Genomic DNA, 21,036 nt, shown 5'->3' with positions numbered 1-21,036 from the left:
TTGCCCATTGTTGAACCCTAAAGGATCAAGGTTCTAAATCATGTAGTAGTTCTGCTGAATAAGTTATGGTGAATACAGTGACTGAGAAATCAGGAGCAGTGGGAGGCATGTGGATGTGGAGACAGGACTCCACACCTCCTGGCTTCATGTTTAGTCTTTTCCCACGTGCAACACATAAATGAGACTTCTGAAGTATTTCTTTTCAGAACAGAGAATGTGCATTCCAACCACAATTTTTAGGATTCCTGTTTCTTGTTGCACTCATTAGAATCAGCAAATCATTCATGTCCTAGGCACCTGCATCTCAAAATGAATTTTGGGTAGGTAGAATGTGACAATGGAATCTACTTAAAGCATAATGGCTTGGTTGCACAATAGGCATTACCAAGCTTAATACGTAAGATTATTTTCCTTTATGTGGCAAATGTGTCTGTGTGGCGTTTACACATTTCCCAAACAAAGAAAGGCAGGGGGAGGTTGACTTTATGCGTTTTGTGTTTCTAATCAAAAACCTGTGGCTTTATTCTACTTCCTTTCTTTCAAGAGTAAAAAGTCTTTCTAATGGCGAAAATTGAGCCTTCAGTTTGACGGAGAATCAATATTTGTTCTGCTTTGTAAGAGTTACTTTTTGTCTTCCCACAGATGCATATTGATTGAAAAGGAAATTTCAGCATGCATTGTTACAAATGGCTCTCACTCGCACTGACCCTGGCTCAGCTTGGGCCCTGTTTTCCCTGTACGCACAAGTGTAACCCCGATGACTTGGAGCAAGCATTTGTGAGACGTCAGAGAGTGAAACATGGCGGGGTTCGGAACCTGCTGGTTGTACAGGAAGAACTGATGTTAACACATCCTTTGAAATCGGGCCAGGTACAGTAACTCTTTCTGTGGGAGGTTTAACATCTCGTTGAGGTGTTGATTAGTACCTGCTTGCTTTTCTAAATCTTCCCTCAATCTGGCCTTTTCTAAATCTTCCCTCAATCTGTTCTTCTGACTGAAAGAACAGTCTCCTTGAAGCCTTTCTTCTGAGATGTGCAGCAATATACAGCAATGCCCAAAGAATAAGCACCATCTTTGCCCTTCTTGCACTGTTTAAGAATCTGTTCCATGTTTTCAAAGCTGCTTTAGCATCAAAGAATCTGAAAGATCTCCTGTCCAGGTTTTACTTGGGACTGGAGGACTTGGTCAGAGAGCCATGTAAGATTCTGTGTTAGGACTGTCAGACAGGCAGGATCATCCACAGGTCAGAATGACTTCTAAGACTCAATGTGCAGTCAGCTTTTTCATTCAGAAAAGGAAAACACAGCAGAGTTCACTCAGGCTCAACTGCCCAAGTTGAAGACGTTGTTGTGGCTGGCATCCCTCTTTAGCCCGTTGCCTCTGGACTCTTCCCAAGCAGACATAAACTATGGTGAGGAGGAGGGACCCCTCCTCTGGGCCTGTCTGGCCTGTTGCTCAGCAATGTGCAAGGCTCTTCATGATCTTGGTGTCAGTGGAGGAGGACAGGCCACTGTAGGAGGACTTGCCTACTGATATGAAACTGAGGCAGCGTCTGGCTCCTCTCTGTCAGAGTCTGCACTCAAACTGACATACTTGGCATCCCACCTTGTCTGTGGACAGCTTCCTTCTTCTGACTCTCTGTGTTCACTCAAGCCTCCTGTTTCTACCACCTCCCAGCTTTCTTCCTCAGTGTCCCACCACCACTGTCCTGGTCTAAGTCTTCTTCCTCTGTGTCATCTCTAAGGGGTTCTTGGGTTGGCACCACCCTCAACCACAAGTACATGTTTGACACTAAAGTTGCTATCATAAACTTAAAACTGTATTTGGTTTAGGCCACTTCTCAGATTTCCCTGGCTCCTTGAAGGAACTTACAAACTCAGAACCAAATTCCCTATGGGCTGAGGTATCCAATCATAGTAGTTTAACTTGAGGATTGGTATGTACATATTTCTGGACTTTTATCTGGGTTAGAGCACAGGGAAAGGCACTGTGCAATTAAAAAATAGTATCATGCTGTATTGACAAAAGTGTTTTGAAATTCCCTTCCATCTTCCGAAAAGAAAGAAAGGGCTCATTTATCAACATCTGGCAACTTGCTTAGGCTTTTTCTTTTTTTGGCATTGCATCAGAACAGACACACTGAGCAGCAATGCAGTTTACCAACACTATTTAGATTGATATTCTGTTACGTTAAGTGGCATTTGATTTACCCCTCATTAATTTTTAATGAAGCAGATTAATACTAAATCCTTTTTACCAGTAAGAAAGCACCAGGAACCGGCACAGTTCATTACGTTAACGTGACTTGGGCACAATAAGCAATTATTTTCCACCCTGTTTGAAAATGCATACGATGCCCAGTAATTTTCTTAATGATTCTTCCCCCTTCTTCTTTATTGCTGTTATTTAGTTACTTAAAAAACAACAACACCAAATCAAAACAAGAGAAGAAAAAACACACACAATGCTAAAGCCATTTTTAATCTCTCCATCTTGCATCCTTTTCCTGTAAGGCAACTTTTGAGCTGAATGAATGAATGGCAAAAAAAGTTTAACCACTAATTAACTAGCACTAAAATTTAATTGGGCCCAAAGGGTGAAGTGCTCAAAATTCATTAATTACTTTTTACAGCCTTTCAAAGCAAAAACTCTGGAAGTATGATGTCTCATTTCAAAAGGATACAACAAGACAATCCCTTTATATTTTGTGAATCTGCAAATATGGGTCACTTTTTTTTAACAGAAAGGTCACAAAAATGTGATCAGCTTTCAGAAAGTTTGCGTTTTAAAAACAAAACAAAACACCAAAAGCAAATATGGATTTAATTTGCAGAATGTAATGTGATGCATTATGTTTCTAGGAAGCATTTCCTGGGTACCTTTGCCCATCCTTTTGTCATCAATGCATTTAGAAACTGCTTATTGAGGCGTCATGTGCACTATAGATTTAAAGCAGTAATGTAGCACTTTAAACAGATATAGCTTCCTCCAAAGATTCATGGGAACTGTAGTTTGCTAACGGTGCTGAGAGTTGTTAGGAGACCACTGTTCCTTTTACAGTTCCTAGAATTCCCTGGGAAGAGTGATTGATTATTAATCAAGATGGCTGGTGTTTCTCAACTTTGGGAACTGGAGTTGAATATATCAAGATTGTTTGATAAATATTTGAATTTTCATTAGCACCTCATTAGCACCTCATGCCAGATCCAAATATTTGTCATTTAGTCCTTGCAAGAATTATCAATTAATTAATCAATCAATCAATCAATCAATCAATCACACTCCAAACAAGCATTTCTAGATGATTTACAATAAAGACAACCAAAACAGCAAATACATTTAAAACAAAACTAAAATCTTACAAAATAGACATTCATGGCAAAGACCCATTTATTCATCTGTCTGTCAGATCAAAAATGCCTTTAGTTATTTCCAGATATTGGGCACCTTTTGTATCTCAACTGCTGAATCATGGGGCATTCGTGAAATTCCGCAACTGTTTGTTTCTATTACAAGGAGAAAATTCTGCTAATTACGAAAATAAATTGACTCCATTTGCTTTGCAATCAGAATGACATACTACAATCTCATTCAATTTGGTATAAATCAATACAATGAAAGAGATTGCTGACCTTATTGGGGAGAAACCGACTTGACATTAAATTTGATAAGGTTTGTTTGTTTGAATCCTATCTTGAAATCAGCTTGTTATTCATTATTCTCGCAGCTGAAATCTGATGTAGATAAACAAGACAATTCCCTGGCTGATAATGGACCACATTTCTTGGATGAGCCCTATGAAGCCACTGTTCCCGAAATGTCTATGAGAGGTACTGTGTGCTGTACTTTGACCTTGTATTGATTCTATATGTTTGTGTTTATGAAGTAGGCTGTTGCAGCTAGATTATTTCATTTTCCCAAAGAATCAAAATTTGAAAAGATTCAGGACTTTAAATATGTACAAACCAATGGGGTTTCTCTAAACCAGCATTTCTAATCATCACATCCCTCTCATTCCTATAAACCTCGTACCATGCCCAATAATCATGGGATGCCTTTGCCCAGTGATGCTGTGGCCTATAGATTGCAGCAAAATGCTAGGCAAAGTTACATAAAAATACCAAATGAGAACACAAAACACACAATAACAAAAAACAAACCAATTACCCTCCTCCCCCAAACATATTTAAAAGGCCATACAATATTTGATCAACCAAAGACAAGGTTATAGAGAAACAATATGTAATGAAAGTGCCAGAAGAGCATTCCACAAATGGGGAGCCACTGCAGAAAAGGCTCTTTGCCACATAAACTTCCCACAACCAAATCAGAACAAATGCTCAAGAAGAGTGGACATTGTATAATCCTTGAGTAAGCAAATCAGTATGAATGCACAATAAACACATTGTCTGCACGAGTCTTTAATCTCTGATTTGGTTTTATTTTTCTGTTTTCTCCATCTGAACATCTCTTTTGGACTAGCTTGCTTCCTGAGATCTAAATTGTAGCTTGTCTAGATCACATCCTTCTTTTTGGGGGTTCTGCAAAAGGATAGGAGATATACCAATTTAAATCTGGTTTAACTGGTTAAATTAAGTTTTAACTTCTTTTTTAAACACTTCCTTCCTAGCATTCAGTTGCTATCTCACATTCACACAGTCTCTTCAGGGCTCTTCAAATTATATAGTTTCTTCAGCAGAATATTTAGCTCGAAGTGAGATTCAAGAATCAATATCTGTATTAACATGAATGCACATAAATTTATTATTTAGTACACTTTCTTACTTACCCACTAAAGATAGCATTTACATTTTCTTCAGGTTTTAAATACAAGTGTTATACTAAATTAAAGTGTAACAGGAAATGTAGTGGTACCTCGGTTTTCGAACATAATCCATTCTGGAAGACCGTTCGAGTTCTAAAATGATTGAAAACCAAAAACTCAATAGTCGACAGCTAGGTCTCAGGATCTTGCACTCAGTAGAAGCTGTGTGGCATGTTCGACTTCCAAGGTGTGTTTGAAAACTGAAGCATTTACTTCCAAGTTTACGGCATTCAAAAACCGAAATGTTTATCAACTGAGACTTTCGAAAACCGAGGTACCACTGTAGACTCTTCCGCAAATACAATGCTATGATCTCTGTCATATAGTTTAAATGTCTATAGACACAATACATTTATAAAAATGAGCAAGATTTGAGTGCAGTGGTCATACTTTATATTTCAGTGGGTTTGAGATCTGATTTAAAACTTTATCCATATAGTTTTTCTGCAGTTTCCTTGGTATTATTGTTTATACCTCTGTCTAGTAGCAAATTCAGGACACATTGTATTATTATTGCATTCTTATTCCATTCATTGCTTCCATGGTTCTTGCCTTCCATCAACTCTGACAAGTTGTTGTACTTGTGAGAGTTACATTTCAGTTTAAACACTGTAGCCTAATAGTCACACGTGAAATCATTTTTAATTAGTTGAAATCATTTTTGAGTACACAATCTTGAAGTCCTATAGTATTTGGAAACTATTAAATGTAATATGTGGAAGCTACTGAAGGAACAAATTCCATGGCACAACTGATTCATCTTTGCCAACTTTTTGAAATTATTATGTTGCCACATTTCTAGCATTTTCCTGAATGGCCTTATAAGTCTGCAAAAACCTGAATATCCATCTGGTTATTGTAATGCAGATTTCAGAGTTGTTCTTCTCGTATTACCTCAGGAGCATATAAACATATATATGTAGCAATCCAGTTTATGTGCCATATGTCTAGCCTCATGAGCTATTCAGTGCCTCATGGGCCATTCAAAAAAATCACATGATTGAAGCCACACAATAAAAAGATTATAGTAGTGGGTGTTAACTAAGGATTATCTTCTTAGTAGTGACTTCCTTTTTACTTAAACCAAGTCACAACTGAAATATATTAGGAATGGGAAAACTGCAGCCTTCCTGAAGTTATTGGACTCCAATTCCCATCAGCCCCAACCATCATGGCCATTGGTCAGTGATGATGAAAGTTGTAGTCCAACAACCTCTGAAGGCCCACAGGGTAGACATAATTGACTTAAATGATGTGGTCTGAAAGAAGCTTCCAAGCAGATAAATTTAATACTCTGTGCTGCTTTCTTAAGTAATAGTATAAAAATAAGTTTGCAGGTGAGATACAACACACAAGCCATTAGTTTGGGACATTTCTTTTGATGCCATGAAAACAGCCAGATTCCCTATCAACATATTTACAGATAATGTTACAGCTTTATATAGGCATCTAAAAGTCCTCAGGGTGCTGCTGACTAATTTATCAGAGAAACATGCCGTTGTAGTGAAATGTCTTGGGATAAGATGCGATAATGTGATTCTATGATAGAAAGTGACTGGAGGTCTTGCGTGTCCCAAGAGAGGTCGATTTGTATTTGTATTTAGGAGTTAGGAAAGAAATGAGTTAGACATAAACACTGCATTATAAAATGAGAAGCTCTGACGAATATTTCCTTCATGGGTATAATCTTATGAAAGACCCGTGGGGATGGTGTCAGATTTAGATCTAGGATATAGCCAGCTCCCAACCAGAGACAAAATTGTCTTCTCTAGATGGATTGCACTATCTGTTATTCAGTGGAAAATGCTCATTACCAACCTCAAGGATATAAAAAGCTATCAGAATCCTGTTGTGTGTCTTGCCTGCATTGCTTGTTTTGAGTTTATTTCTTTTAAGCCGCACCACAGGAATTAAATTAAGGACTGATGCAGTGCTCCTGGTTTGGTGGGGTTTTTTGTGTGTGTTTTTTTAATATGGAGTCTTTTATTATCTCTTAAACCTGTAGCAGTGGAAAATTAAGAGAGCATCTCGCATATGCACACATGTGTGCAGAAAACAAAGTGTAAAACAGGAATGGGGGAACTGTGGCTCTCAATATGTTGCTGGACTTCAGCTCCATTCAACAACAACCAGCATAGTCAAAGGCCAGGAATGATGGGAGTTGTAGCTGAGCAACATCTAGAGCGCCACAGGCCCCATACTCCTGTTTTAAAAGTATGGCCAATTAAAAACAACTGCACTGGTTGCCATTTCATTTCTGGAATGGATTTAAGGTGCTCAAATTAGTGTTTCAAGCCCTAAATGACTCAGGCCCTGAATAGCTGAAGACCACATCATTCTCTACAGACCCCTGTTCAGATCAGCATAGGCAGGCTTCCTCAAACTCGGCCCTACAGATGTTTTGAGACTATAATTCCCATCATCCCTTACAACTGGTCTTGCTAGGTAGGGATCATGGGAGTTGTAGGCCAAAAATATCTGGAGGGCTGAGTTTGAGGAAGCCTGGCATAGGGAGTACTCTTGGCTGCCCAACCACCCTCAGAAGCTTGGGGGTGGCCCTGGGGAGGGCATTTCCTGTGGCAGCCCCTATAATGTGAAACTCCCTTCCCAAACAGGTGCATCTTCATTACATAGCTTTTGGTGGATGTGTCTCTTTAGACTGGGTTTTGAGATGTATATTTTGAGAGGGTCTTAAAACTGCTGAGCCCTGGTTGAGGCAAGGCTCAGCCAGGAAAGCCCAAGATCCATCAGATCCAAACTCTAATCCAACCAGATCATGGGTCTGGATTACATTGTTACTTACCTTACTTAAATTCCACAGAAATGCATAGGATTGTGCTGTCAGTTGAGTTTTATTTCCATTTTGTCTAAAGGCCATAGTAGAAATCTAAAAATGCAATACATAAAATGGTTAGTTTACACATTGTTACCATGGGTAAAATGTAATCCAAAAGTAGCTGTCCTTGCAGTGATATGGAAGGCATTCACAGTGAAATTCAGTAAAAAGGAGGAGAAGATTTAGATTCTGCTAGGCTTTGCAATCTCATTAAAAATGAGACAGGTAGCTTTTCAGATGAATATTTCCAAAAGCTGGTGTCTCTGTAAAGAGATCCACTATACTTCGGTAAATAAAGGGTCACACACAAAAGAGGATTTCATCTACACTTTAAAGGAATATGGTATTTATTTATATATTGAATAAAGCATGTAAACTAACCCTAACCCTAACCCTCACTTTCCCTAACAGGATCTTGATAAGAAAGTATCTTTATGTTGCCTATATGTCTATATACATATAGAATCATTAACAAACATTGAGTAACTTTTCTACATGGCTAGCTATAGTAAATGCTCCCATAAGAACTGTGCTTTTCACTCAACACTTCCACAGGTACTTCGGTGATTCAGGTTACAGCTACAGCTCCAACAGATGCCCGCCTGCTTTACAGTATCCCTTCCGAACAACCCTATTTTTCTGTGGAGCCAACAACAGGTATTGCTGGTTATGGATATAAGACTCTTGAGTATCAGTAATGCACAACATGAGTGTGAAAAACCTGTATAACCAATAATTTCCCTTTGATGTTATATCTGTATTATATTAAATTAAAAGAAATGGGTTGAATCCAGATTTCATCTAAGATTAAATGCACATAATGGAGCTGCAGGAAGATGCTGCCTTTTCCCAATGGTGGCCCCCGCTCCCATGCTCCATTGATGAAAATGAAGGTGGGAAGAAGAATGACTTTTCTTCTTCTTCATATTGGTTCCTCCATTTTGGGACTTTGTGTGTTTGTTTACAGGGCCCATAGTTGCAGCCCACCCAATGATCCCAGCTGTAACAAGTAAAGTTGTGGTCGTTTTCAACCCACATCAGCTTCCATATATGAATTGCTCTTCAAAATGTACCCAGCTGTGTGTGGTGCACAGCTTCTAAATCAACAAACACTGACCCGGATTGCTTTGACTGCACTTCTCACCAGCTGCAGGCAGAGAGTGACTGTCTTTCCCAAACAGGCAACTGGGCTCTTAGAACAGGGAAGGGTAACTTGTGGTCCTCCAGATGTTATTGGATTCCAGGTCCCATCAACACAAGTCTATGTGTTCAGGGATGATGGGAGTTGTAGTTCAATAATCTCTGGGGTGTGTGTGTGTCACAAGTTCCTTAGCCTTACCTTACAGGTCACAGTACTAATTCAGAAGTACCTTCAGATTTCAAAACAGCTGGGGCCATCAGAATACTGTCCTGTAGGTTTCCTTTCCTTTTTGTCCATAAAAAAGGCAGGGCCAGAGGCTATCCAATCATGGAAACCCTCTGTGCATGGAAAGTGTCCTTTCTAGACTGGGGCAATGGTATGATAAAATATTCTCATGTGTTGGTGTGAGAAAAATAGTTTGAACTTTAAGACTCCAGTGCTATACATGCTTGCCAGGCTGCAGGTCTCACTGATATCTAACTATGCTGTAAATATTGTATATTTTTTAGGGGTAGTAAGAACAGCTTACCCAATGGATAGAGAAACACAGGATCAGTGCTTTGTTGTCATTCAAGCCAGAGTTGGTGAAGCAGGTGTCCCTACTGCTACCACAACTGTAACTATCAACCTCTCGGATGTTAATGACAATCCTCCTCGATTTCAGCAGAGTGAGTAAAATGTCTCCTGGTTCTTTTTTTTTTTAATGTTGGGAGCAAATTCAGACCAACTAATTCTGATAAATAAAACATACGTTATACATGAAATACTTTTTACAAAACTTAAAAAATAATGCTTTTATATTGCATATGTTCCTTGATTAAATGTCATTGTCTCTTTATAACCCATTCAAAGAAACATTGCATTGATAGTATAATTAATGCCAATAGAAGGTAAACCCAATGTGTCCAGACTCCATAATCCATTTCGTTGGAACATTTATAATTTAGATAAAGGAACTATGAGAAATGTACTTCTGTGAATTCTTATCTGAGGCATCTAGAACTCTACTACTGCTACAAATTCAGTCTTTTCTCACTACTTTAAATTTGAGTGTACATGGAGAATCCTGAAAAAATATTTTTCTTCCCTGTTGCTTTAGTGCCATGTACCTCTCCACTATGTCTTCCCCTTCCTTGAATGATCCTAACCAAACAGGGATCGCCTAATACAGTGTTTTTCAGCCACTGTTCCGCGGCACATTAGATGTTGCCTGGTGTGCCGTGGAAAAAAATTAAAAATTCAAAAAATTTGAAAGACTTTTTTTTTTAAAAAAAGTCACATTTTCGCCCACTAGGCGGGCGCCGGACTGTATCCACCCTATTTTCCATCCGTCCTGGGTGGGGATCAGATCGGATGGGATCGGATGAGAGCGGACAGGCAGTCCCCATAGAGAGCAGCGGGGCTCTGACATCTGTGACACACAGTGCGGAGACGGAGCTGTCATCCGCCGGCTCAGCGGGGATCAGCGGATCGATCCCCGCTGAGCAGAGAACGGTCCGCAACGTTTTTGTTTGCCATTAAAGAAAAAAATACTAAAAATTTTTCTAATGGTGGTGTGCCTCATGATTTTTTTCATGAAACAGGTGTGCCTTTGCCCAAAAAAGGTTGAAAAACACTGGCCTAACACATCTAATTATGTAAAAATACCACAGAGCCACTTAAATTTTACTGCATCACAAAGGCAATTCAGAATAAGGTCCAGGAGCATCACTTTTATCTTGAATGGGTGTTAGAGAGAGAACCATGCTACAAATACTTTTTTCCCATATTGGTATTTCCCATTGCTGAAAGAGGGAGCATCTCTTTTTGGAGAAGGTAAAACTCACACAAAACATGTTCCCTGCCATTTTGTCTCAGCCTTATCACTTTCTATACAGATATTTAAAATAGAAAGAAACTCTTCCTTTGAACACCTAATACAATTTCCACCTCTCTTGGGGATAGCAGCCTATATTTTTGTAATACTGTTGTTATACCGACAAGGATAAAATGAGGTTTTGCTAAGGACAAAAATCCTCTGAGGACCAACTAATTAAGTGATAAATATAAACTGAGTAACTTGGGACCAACACATCTCAGTGCAATCTAGCAGGCAAGGCATAGTACACCTTGGATTTTTAATAACAGAAAATCTGTAATTTATGGTAGTGGTTTCCACTACTTGGATTCTCTAAAAACTTATCAGGTGTTCCTCAGTTAAAAAAAGCAGTCATGGCAAATGTGTTTCCCTAAAAGACAGACAGCCTGCAATTTTCTCTCCTCTCCTACAATGCTGCAAACATTTTTCTCATGTGCAGGGTGGTGCTGAGTATAATTTTGGGTGCACTTTGAGTTCAAGTAGAGCAATGGTGAGGTCCAGCAGTCCTGATCAGTGAATTGTGTGCACATGTAATGACATTTCCTTCAAACCTTCTCCACAGGTTCCTCAAAAGACAAAGTGATCTGGAATGAGCCTCAGAAGGTGGAATGTTTGAAACCCCCATTGCTTTAGGGGAAAACTTTAATTTTAGTGGGTACTAGGTTGCTACTGTGTAATGAAAGCACAAGGAAAAACATGCTAGACATGAGCATCATAAAGTGACCTAATGACCTCTCCCAGTGTTTTCCTGTAGAGTTTACACTGAACACATCATTAGAGGATGTAGAATGCATGGCTTTCAATACAAAACAACCTACAACTGCTTAGGGACAGTTTCTGGATGCTTAGCTAATGAAATATATTGAGGTATTGTGTTGAAAAGCATCATACATACTTCCAGTCTCCCTTAAAAATGAAGTCAGTCTTGGATGTTTCAGTCACAATTAGTTGTATTTTTCATCTCCCCTCTTTGAAATTGGTGGTTGGACAATTGATATCTCATTGTTCAATTGAGTTTTTGTATTGCATACAAGCAAGCAAGTGAACTTATAAACAACTGGAATGTTGAATTGGCTCATGAATGTTGAAACTCATGAATGGATGATCCAAGTCAAGGCCGCCAAGCTTAACAAAAGAAAATGAGCTTATGACATAAGCTCCCCCACCCCCAAGCCATACATCTTGTGTAACTGGGCAATTTTCAGAATAAAAAGTGGTCTACATTTAGTTGTTATGTCGACAATCAAGATTGTGTTGGCAACTTTCTCTGATATTTGGTTGTTTCTTTAAGAGCGTTATGAAATGTATGCATCTGAGGCAGCACCTGTGGGCACCATCCTAGGCAAAATCAAGGCAGATGACAGTGACCTGGGAGAGAATGCTGCCATGGACTATGTAATAGAAGGAGACACTCCTCACATTGTTCGCATCATTACGAACAATGAGACTCAAGAAGGAACTGTCATATTAAGCAAGGTGAGACGTCAGCCATTACTTGACAAAGAAATATCACAGAAATCATTGAAACAGACAAGATTAAGTACGTTTGCTTGTTATAGCCTTGTGTTGTTGGTCATGATAAAATATCACTGCAATATAAAGGGCTGTTTTGAAGAAGAAAATCTTCTCTCAGACGTATGCCAAACTCTGGCATGATTCAGGATAGATTGGCTATATGCAGAAAAGTATGGCCCTAGACCCACACAAATTCATGAGACCAAACATGGGACAATGGCATTTTAATTAATACAACACCTTGCAGGAACGACAAACCAAATTAACCACATTCAGAAACTGTGATCAGCTGAGAATTTTGTCTATGGTAGGGAAGCATCCCTCCAGACTCCTGGGCACATGATACAGCTGCAGGTTGTGGTTCCCCAGCAAAGGATAAGGAGGAAACAATGCCTTTTTTTCCTGGGTGAGTCTTGAGTATGAGCTCCCCATGTGTACCCAGGCCCTGTTGCCCAGTGTCCATCCACAATATGTATGTCAGGTATACAGGGCACCTCCCTAATGCCACCACACCTAAAACACTGGTGGATCCCTAAAGTGGGCCCTTAACCTGGTAATGCCTCAATATACCTAAGATTTTTTCCCTCAGCTTCCTCACATGCCCAGGCTCAATGCTCCATGAGCAGCTAATCTATGCCACTCCCCAGAATGCCAGCCAAATTGTTCCCAGTGTGGAGTAGGCAAACAAGGAGGTACCTTAATGGGCAATGAAGGACCCCCCCCCAAAAAAAATCCTGCTCAGCCTCTTCTAAAAGGCACCTAGCCAAAGCCCACACTGCATATAGGGAGGGAGCATACAGCAAAATGCCAAGAGGAAGAGCTCAGGGGAGGAGCAGACTCCTAAAGCCAGGCTCCAGCCCAATGATTGATCATCAAAAACACCAGGAAACTAAAGGTGTAAACTTAATAGTAAAAGCAAAGAGAGGTAAGGCAAAGATGAACAATTAATATGTTTATTGTCTTTAATTCTACACTTATTATTGGTTTCCTAATGCTGAATGGAAAACATTCTACTTCCCCTCCTTCCTTTTCTTACATACAGATATTGGATTATGAGAATCAAAGCATATATAATATGAAAGTGAAAGGTTTCAACAGGCACATAGATGAGCGCTTCCTGAAAGATGGGCCATTTGAAGACACAACTTCTCTTAGGATCAGAGTGAAGGATGTCGATGAGCCTCCCATTTTCACGTTAGATGAATTTGTGATGGAGATTGATGAAGGGGATCTGAATGATTCATTTGTAGGAGTTGTGAGTTCCAGAGATCCAGACAGTGTCAACAGTTCAATCAGGTGCAGCTTCAAGAGATCCTTCTACAGCTGAGATTGTCATAGATTCTTGAGTAACACTGAAGACAACAGCTCAAATCTAGACCTGTATGTTCCATCTGAGAGGTGTATTGCACTTCCCAATTAATTCAGTTGAGGCTCTCCTGTTTGTGTTTAAAATGGTACATTTATGGAGCTTTGTTTCCCTTAAATACAATGGCAAAGCCTTGCAATAGAGGGACCTCTGTGTGCATACCCAGACTCTGCACATTCAGTGTTTAGTTGCACACTTGCTGTTTGGAAAGAACTGCTGATTTATAAATATAACTGCTTTTATAGTTTGTGAAGTAAAGTGAATCCTGGGAAAGAAAATGGGGTTATTAAACAATGCAAACATTTCAAAACAGAGCTCCTTCTCATGTTTTCTTGGCTGCCACAAATCTGATAAGAATTACTTATTTGGACAGGTATTCTGGGATGTAGGATTTCTTTCAATAGCAGCTGCTTTTAATGGGTTATCTAATCAGGAGTAGCATATCCCATTTTGCCATCCAATTTAGGTAAAATGGGAAGTGCTGCCCTGCTGCTGCCCTGCCCACCCCATTGGCAGAGAAGCACCACCAGCAGCGGCACTGATTTTGAAAAGATCTCACCCAAATTTCATGAGATCTCATGCACTCTGCAAAATCTCATTGTAGGGGCCCCTATCATGGGACCTGTCAGCATTTCCAATAGTATCTGCAAAGGATCTCAGTAAATATTTCCTCAAAAATCCACAACATATGAGACTGTTTGCCGTTCCTGCTCAGTTCCTGTTTGCACTGGCCCAGCCTCTGTGGCAATGAACATGTCATCTGAACAGAGAAGTCCCAATAATTTATCTCAGTGTCTGAGATGAATTGTGGTGGCTGGTGTACGTGCCTTTTCTTCATTGCTGAGGTGCATGCCCACACCATTTATGGTCTTGTTCCATTTTTTTCGGTTGTTTTAGTTGTGGCATTATTCCATGTCCCCATGGCAGCCATTTTGTGTTACGCTTTGCCCTCTCTGCAAACAACAGCATTTTCTCAAAATGACTCCATGTTTGGTGACGCCTGCTTTAAAGTAAGCCATTTTTTTAAAAAAAGATCTTTGAGTTACCCTTTTCCAAGGGTACAGAATAAGTATATATTTAAAAAAATATAAAAATTCCATCTATAAAATATCCAGTTTTTGTTTTTTGGGAGGGGGTGCTGGAAGACTGTAGGGAAGCTAAGAAGGAGTTCTTTTAAGTAGGAAAACCTTATTCTGCCTTACAAAACAATTTGTGAAAAGTAAGCCCAAAGGTCTTTCGCCCCACTTCCCGGCAACACCATTTTCTGACCTTTTCTTTTTATTTTATGGAAATGGGATACATACTATCAAAGGGGCTCTTTTCAGCTCTTCCTCCTTTGCTCTGCTTCTTTGACACTGCATCAAGCCAACCATGATGAAATAAATGTACGGTTATATCCCAACTAAGTTGCCAGTGTTACTCATTTCACAAGTGGCACTTTGCTGTTTCTTTTGAATTGAGTCACTCACCTGCTGTGAGTCTGCCTGCGCAATGAGAATGAATAATGCATTTTAGATTTGGTTCACATTAATATAGGTCTGAGGCATATTTAGTTTCATAGAAAGAAGCGCTTTGATCTTGGTAGCAGTGAATTTTAAATGTTTATCAGTGTACATTTTTCATGATTTCTGAGCAGCTGGAGAACACATCCATATTCATATCTACACCACTCTCCTTTCTTCACTGACAATAGCTTATATAGCCTTGTTTCAGAAGTACCATTTTTGTTCAGTTCTTAAGAAAGTCTCCATCTCCCCCTTCCCTACTTTGATGTACAGGTATTCTATTGTCCACAGCAAGCATTTAAAGGGATTTTTCAGCATCAATGCACACAATGGAACAATCAGTATAACCAAACCTCTGGACCGAGAGATAGCGGCTTGGCACAACATAACCGTCTCAGCCACAGAATCAAGTGAGTAAGACTTTAAGGAACCCTATGCTTGAGCGATGGCATGAATTCCTTGCAATTATCTTCAGTATATCTCTTCTTTCTGAACTGAGAAAATAAGCTACTTTTTCATTATTTCACCATTGCTAGCTAACATTATGTAGCATTGCTAAAATGATGAGTTGGAAGCCAAATAATGTTTGATCTCCCAAGTCTTGGATTCTAATAAAATATTATACCATTTTTAAATAAAATAAAATAATGGAAACTAAAACAGTTTTAAGTTACACCGAAGCATATAAAACTGCTCTCCTGGTACAAGATCTTATGTTAAATTAGACCCCAGTTAATTTCACAGCAGATTTTTTGACTGGTATGAAATTAGCCAGGGTTTAATTTAACACCAGTCAGAAACCTGTGTCTCAAATTAATTGTGAAAGCAGGGCTTTAATCAGCTAGACTTCCATACAGTTGCAATTAAATCAGGAAAGCATACCTTATATAGATATCACCTGTCAGTTTTGTCTCAAAATCAAATGCAAATTGCCTCGTTTGTGCTCTCACTTACAGGTCACCTTGCCTTAGGGAGGTAATTCCAAAAAATCAAAAATGTAAATCTGAAACAGTGTGCCAGAAACTTAGTGCCTAGCAATAAAAAGAGTAAATGAAAACCACAAGGGAACAATTTCAGATAACTGGAGATTGTCTTGTCAAAAAGATGAGCTATGGGCTTTTCATTATAAAGGATAATGCACACACAAATTAAATTATACCAAAATAAAAATTACTTACAGCATGGAAAAACTATACAGATTATACTGAGTTCAGTTTAACTCAAAATAGTATGGCTCGTTTTTCCCCCTTCCACCTTGCAGCATTCCAACATATCACGTGAAATTTCGAATCTTCATTTTCACTTTTGTTCTGTTTCCTTTAAAACAACAACGCAGAATGACAATAAAGAGATCTTCTTTGTGCAATATCCCAAATAGTATTCATTAGTCTGTTATCTGTCTCTACATATCTCTCATCTTTTTTCTGAAATCACAAATTCTCACAAAATTCCAATTTTAGAAAATCTCGGATTGCTGTATGCAATGATTTATAGGAACTGAAAATCAGAATAGATTTAGGGAGCAATCCTGTGGACAAGAAAAGGGAGCCAGCGTAAATTTACACCAGATCCAGACCCCATTCAGCAGTGGGGCTGCTGCTGCTGCTCTGCCTAAGCCTAGCAGAGGTGAGAGACTTCCAGATAGCATTCTGTGCTGGGTTGCTCGGTCTTGTGACTGAGCTGAACGAGCTTAGGTTGCAGCCGAAATCCTCCCTTTCTGGTCCCACCCCACCATGCCCCTGGAACATCCCTTTTGGAGGACTTACTGAGTCCTGAATAGGATGAGCAAGTTACAGTGGTGTATCTTTGGCTAAACCAGGGTTGGGGACTTAACCACTGCATGCTAAACTGCTCATCCCAGAGGATCTTGATACAGGATTGCCCCATTAGTGACAGACATATTTAATAAGTACAGTTTCCTGATACCTGTGGCAGAATTAGGATATTAGGAAAGTTGGTTGTGCAGCATGCATACAATTTTCATCCCTTGCTGACCAGGAAAGCTACAGATTACTGAGAAAAGCCTGGTTGTCTGAAACTATCTAGAGATAAACTATCCAGAAAGAAGTTCTATACCTGTATGCTAGCTTTTATTTTGTTGTTCAGCTGGGAAGTGATAGTTGCCATATTAATTTGGTCAATATAAAAAAATGCATTACATAAGATAGAAAATCTAGTTTGACATTTTTGTTCTCAAGAGGTTTTTCAAAAAAATTTGAATTAATTTCTGTAATCCTACCCTCATTTCTTAAAAGCAAGTCACGTTAGTTGTTATCAAACACTGGCACAGCTAATTGGGGAGAAGAAGAAAATTCCTCTTTGGAACAGCAGGTGTTATGATAAAAGAGCCTAAAACATTTTGTTCAAAACAACAAAACAGAACTATTTGGCATTATTTGTTTGTCAAAAAATGTCACAAAGGCCTTTATTCAAAATATGGGTTTTATTTTTGCTTTTAATTTTATTCATTATAAATTTTATTCATTTTGTCATTATAGCAGATTTCCATTGGCATGACTGACCTTGTTAACATGTCGAAGTTTTACAACCAGTTCCTGCAATCCCTTTCCTCTTTTCAACATAAGAGAAAATTAACCTTTTCTGCTTTTTCTAAGCAATGATATGTTGACTTGTGAAACAATATACAAAGACTAAGAAAATCCCATGAATAAATAAAACTGTTGAAGATAGCCAATGGAGAGAATTTTAGATTTCATTTACTTGTACAAGTAAAGACAAAAAAATGGCTTTATCAAGTAGTTCTTGAAAATTAAGCTTATTTAAGTGTAGGATTGCGAATACTCTGTCATACCTGTCTTAAGCAAAAGATTCATTTGTTCAAAAGCATTTAAAATTATCATATCTTCTGTAAAAGAATTGCTAGAAAGAAGGAAAGTAAGACAGTAAATTCCTTCCTTTAGTGGTTCTGGTTTTCAGTTATTTTCTTTCACATTTGTCCATATCTCAGTTATTGCCTACTCAGTTCACTTACCTACAACATTTGTCTTAAGTCACATCAGGGAATATTTGTTTGGGGTGTATTCTTTCGTGGCTCTTTCAAATAGGCAATTTGCCACTTGCGCTGATCAAAGGAGGAATTTGCCTAAATGAATTCGTCACATGCTCTAGAATGTTGTACTGTATGTGACTCAGTCACAGGTAGTCATGGAATGCTAAGTGGTTACCCCTATTGAAAACACCGTATCAGCACAGTGGATAATGCTATGCAAAATGACTATTATTTTTATTATTATTTCATTGTGACATATAATAATATGTAACAGTCATACTATTTATTCCTGAAATCAAAGGCACAGTATGTCTCACAGGAGAGGTGTTCTCTTTTTTACAATAGTCACGTCTTCTAGAGCTGAACAAAGCATTTTAATGACAAAATTATATATCATACTACAGGGTTGCACAGTAGACTATGAGCTGCCAATTTTGCCTTTTATTTATACTTACTTTTGTTTCCTTTGCTTCAGTGAACCCAAAACAAATATCGAAAGTGAATGTTTATATACATGTTCGTGATGTTAATGAACATTCGCCAGAATTTTCGGATTACTATGAGACATATGTGTGTGAGAATGCAGGTTCTGGACAGGTAAGATGAAAAAGTCTTGTTGATCTCTTTTCCTCCCTGCTGAGATCTGCCAGTGCTCATCCTTTCTTGGCTGCCTGAAATCGTGTAAGATTTTCTTATTTGGACAGGTACTCTGGGATGAATTATTTCTTTCAGTGGCAGCTGATTTTAGTGGTTCATATCATTGGAGTACTTCTCCTTTCCAGTCCACCACAGGAGGTAAATGGAGAGTGAAGCCTTGCTTTGACCTCAGTCTTGTTGCATCTCCTCATCTGCATTGCTTTCTGTTTCACTTTTGTTATCACTGTGGGTGTTTGTTGACTGCTTCTTTGGATGGCCATGAGATAAAAAATCAGTCATATGATCCTGGGTTTTTCATCAGTGCTTGGCATCCCTTTAGATGGGTCATTGCTCTGAACAGGTGTTTCACTGTCCACCGTTGAAACTGGAACTGATATATTGGGGCAGGTATATAAATTTTGAAGAAGAAATGGAACTGGTAAAACTGTGAAATGAGACAAAAACAGAAACAACTGACTGTAATTGATCTTCTTACCTTCTACCTGCTTCATTCCCTGTCCTCTCAGTGCCAGGTTTCCATAATGCTTGCTTGTGTTGTTAATAAGAGCTGTAGTCCTTTTCTTTCTGTGTGTCTGCTTGCTTCCCTCCTCTCGTATTCTCTCCTGCAAGCACAATATTACCGTGCAGGTTCAAAGTTGTGGTTGACATTCATCAGCTGTGAAACTGAAATATAATGTCATAGCTCATTTTAATCAGATACAGTTGATGAGAATAGTTCACGTCCACCATCACCGGCTACCATTCCAATTACTGTCACTGAATCCAAGAGTACCCTAGACTACTCACCAGATATCTAGAGGAGGTTGAATCTAATCACTAACATGAATCCTCCTATCTTCTGTATATCTTCTGCTTATGATTCACTCAAACTTAGGACTAGCTACTCAGGATGTTAAAGGGGTGGCTTGCAGGAATGTCAGGTTTTTTAAAAAATTGGAATTGGAATCAGGATTGAGACCACAGTACATAGAAAGGGGAGGTTTAACCCTTCTATTTTGACCGGAATCCTGGGGGGGGGGGGAGTCCAATATTCAGTGGTTTAAACTTTTAAGATGAGCCAGTCACTTTTATGATCATTCTATACCAGTTATTTACCTCCTTTTGTTAATCCTGGTGCATGCCACCTTGGGATTTTTTTAATGAAACGTGGTATATAAATATTTTGATTTAAACATATAATGTCCTGTGTACTAATTCTGTACGCCAGCTTCTATTGGTTCACCAGCTGTATCCAGACTACATCTGGGTCAGACTTTTTAAAGAAAGAAGTAAGAGCAGTATATTAAAGACACCACTTAGCAGCCTCATGTTTATCTTGTCTGCAAAGAGGGACATGATAAGATCTCTCAAATGCCTGTTAGCTTCCACAGAAACATCACCAGCATCTCATAATAACCCATGGTATTGAAAGCTGATGTACAATGAGCAGGGAATGTGTATTGATCACTCTATAAGGGCACAAACCTCATGCGAGTGCCATCGTGATGAAAACAAGAATTGTGGGGGCCCTAGAAACCAATAACAATGCTATTCAGGTGAATCATAAATGCCAAGGTCACCACACAATACATCAACATTGCCAGACACGCAGCAGGTGGGCCAGAAAACTGCAGGTTTTAGACTGTCTAGCGTTCTCCCTTTTAAACGGGTAGCACGTATATTTTCAGTCACTGTGCCAGTTTCTTTCAAGCAAATCCTCTCCTAGTGTCCAAATAATGTGAAATTGGGCCTTATGAACAGCCAGGAGCATGTCCCATTTCATGTATGATCTTCCTGACCAATTTCTGAAGAGGAGAAATAATGTGAACTGGGCCTTCATAGGCTGTGTGCTCAAATAGAGGGTTTGTTTCACACTGAAAACTAATTCCCTATTGAAGGGGATAGACTCACGCCCAGTGGCAACTGACGTGCACTAGATCTGTTGGGACTTCTAAGAGATCATGTGGTGTGGCAAGTGAGAGGTCACAGGGACATAGCCAGGTCCTTAGCTTCCTCCCTTGCAAATATATTCCAGACACTTAAGCATTGCTGTTTATAAATAGGCAGCACCTAATCAAACGGAAAAATGTCATATACTGGTATATTTTTCAGAATTTAGTTTGGTCAGACTAAGCCCTGGTTGCCCTACCTAATGGAACAACATCTACTGATATTTCTCCAACAATATCTCAGCACTAATCCTGACCAAATATATGAACCAGGGCTAAGATTTCATAAAGCCCTCTACATAGTTGTGCTTCGAGCCCCAAAACCCATCTCGAATGGAAATAAAGACACAGTAGAGACAGAATTTAGTTTAAATGTGAATGGGCAAATTTTGGCC

The 21,036-nt window shown here is 39.1% G+C and overlaps 1 protein-coding gene across 5 annotated transcripts in view; it reads left to right on the top strand.

The window, feature by feature from the left end:
• Positions 1-21,036, top strand: part of LOC309374372 (cadherin-19-like) — a 61,735-nt gene that overhangs the window by 21,190 nt on the left and 19,509 nt on the right. For all 5 annotated transcript variants that reach the window (XM_081919203.1, XM_081919200.1, XM_081919202.1 and 2 more), the window contains 8 exons: positions 643-870; positions 3,728-3,830; positions 8,217-8,318; positions 9,312-9,470; positions 11,952-12,136; positions 13,218-13,471; positions 15,320-15,456; positions 18,532-18,653. In XM_081919203.1, coding sequence (XP_081775329.1) covers positions 673-870; positions 3,728-3,830; positions 8,217-8,318; positions 9,312-9,470; positions 11,952-12,136; positions 13,218-13,471; positions 15,320-15,456; positions 18,532-18,653 — 1,260 coding nt within the window. In that variant the 5' untranslated portion in view covers positions 643-672. The remainder of the gene's footprint in view (positions 1-642; positions 871-3,727; positions 3,831-8,216; positions 8,319-9,311; positions 9,471-11,951; positions 12,137-13,217; positions 13,472-15,319; positions 15,457-18,531; positions 18,654-21,036) is intronic.

Source organism: Podarcis melisellensis (genome assembly GCF_964234715.1).
Source record: "Podarcis melisellensis genome assembly, chromosome: 7".
Taxonomy (NCBI): domain Eukaryota; kingdom Metazoa; phylum Chordata; class Lepidosauria; order Squamata; family Lacertidae; genus Podarcis; species Podarcis melisellensis.
The sequence above is the reverse complement of the archived record's forward strand: the minus strand, read 5'-3'. Positions and strand labels throughout refer to the sequence as shown.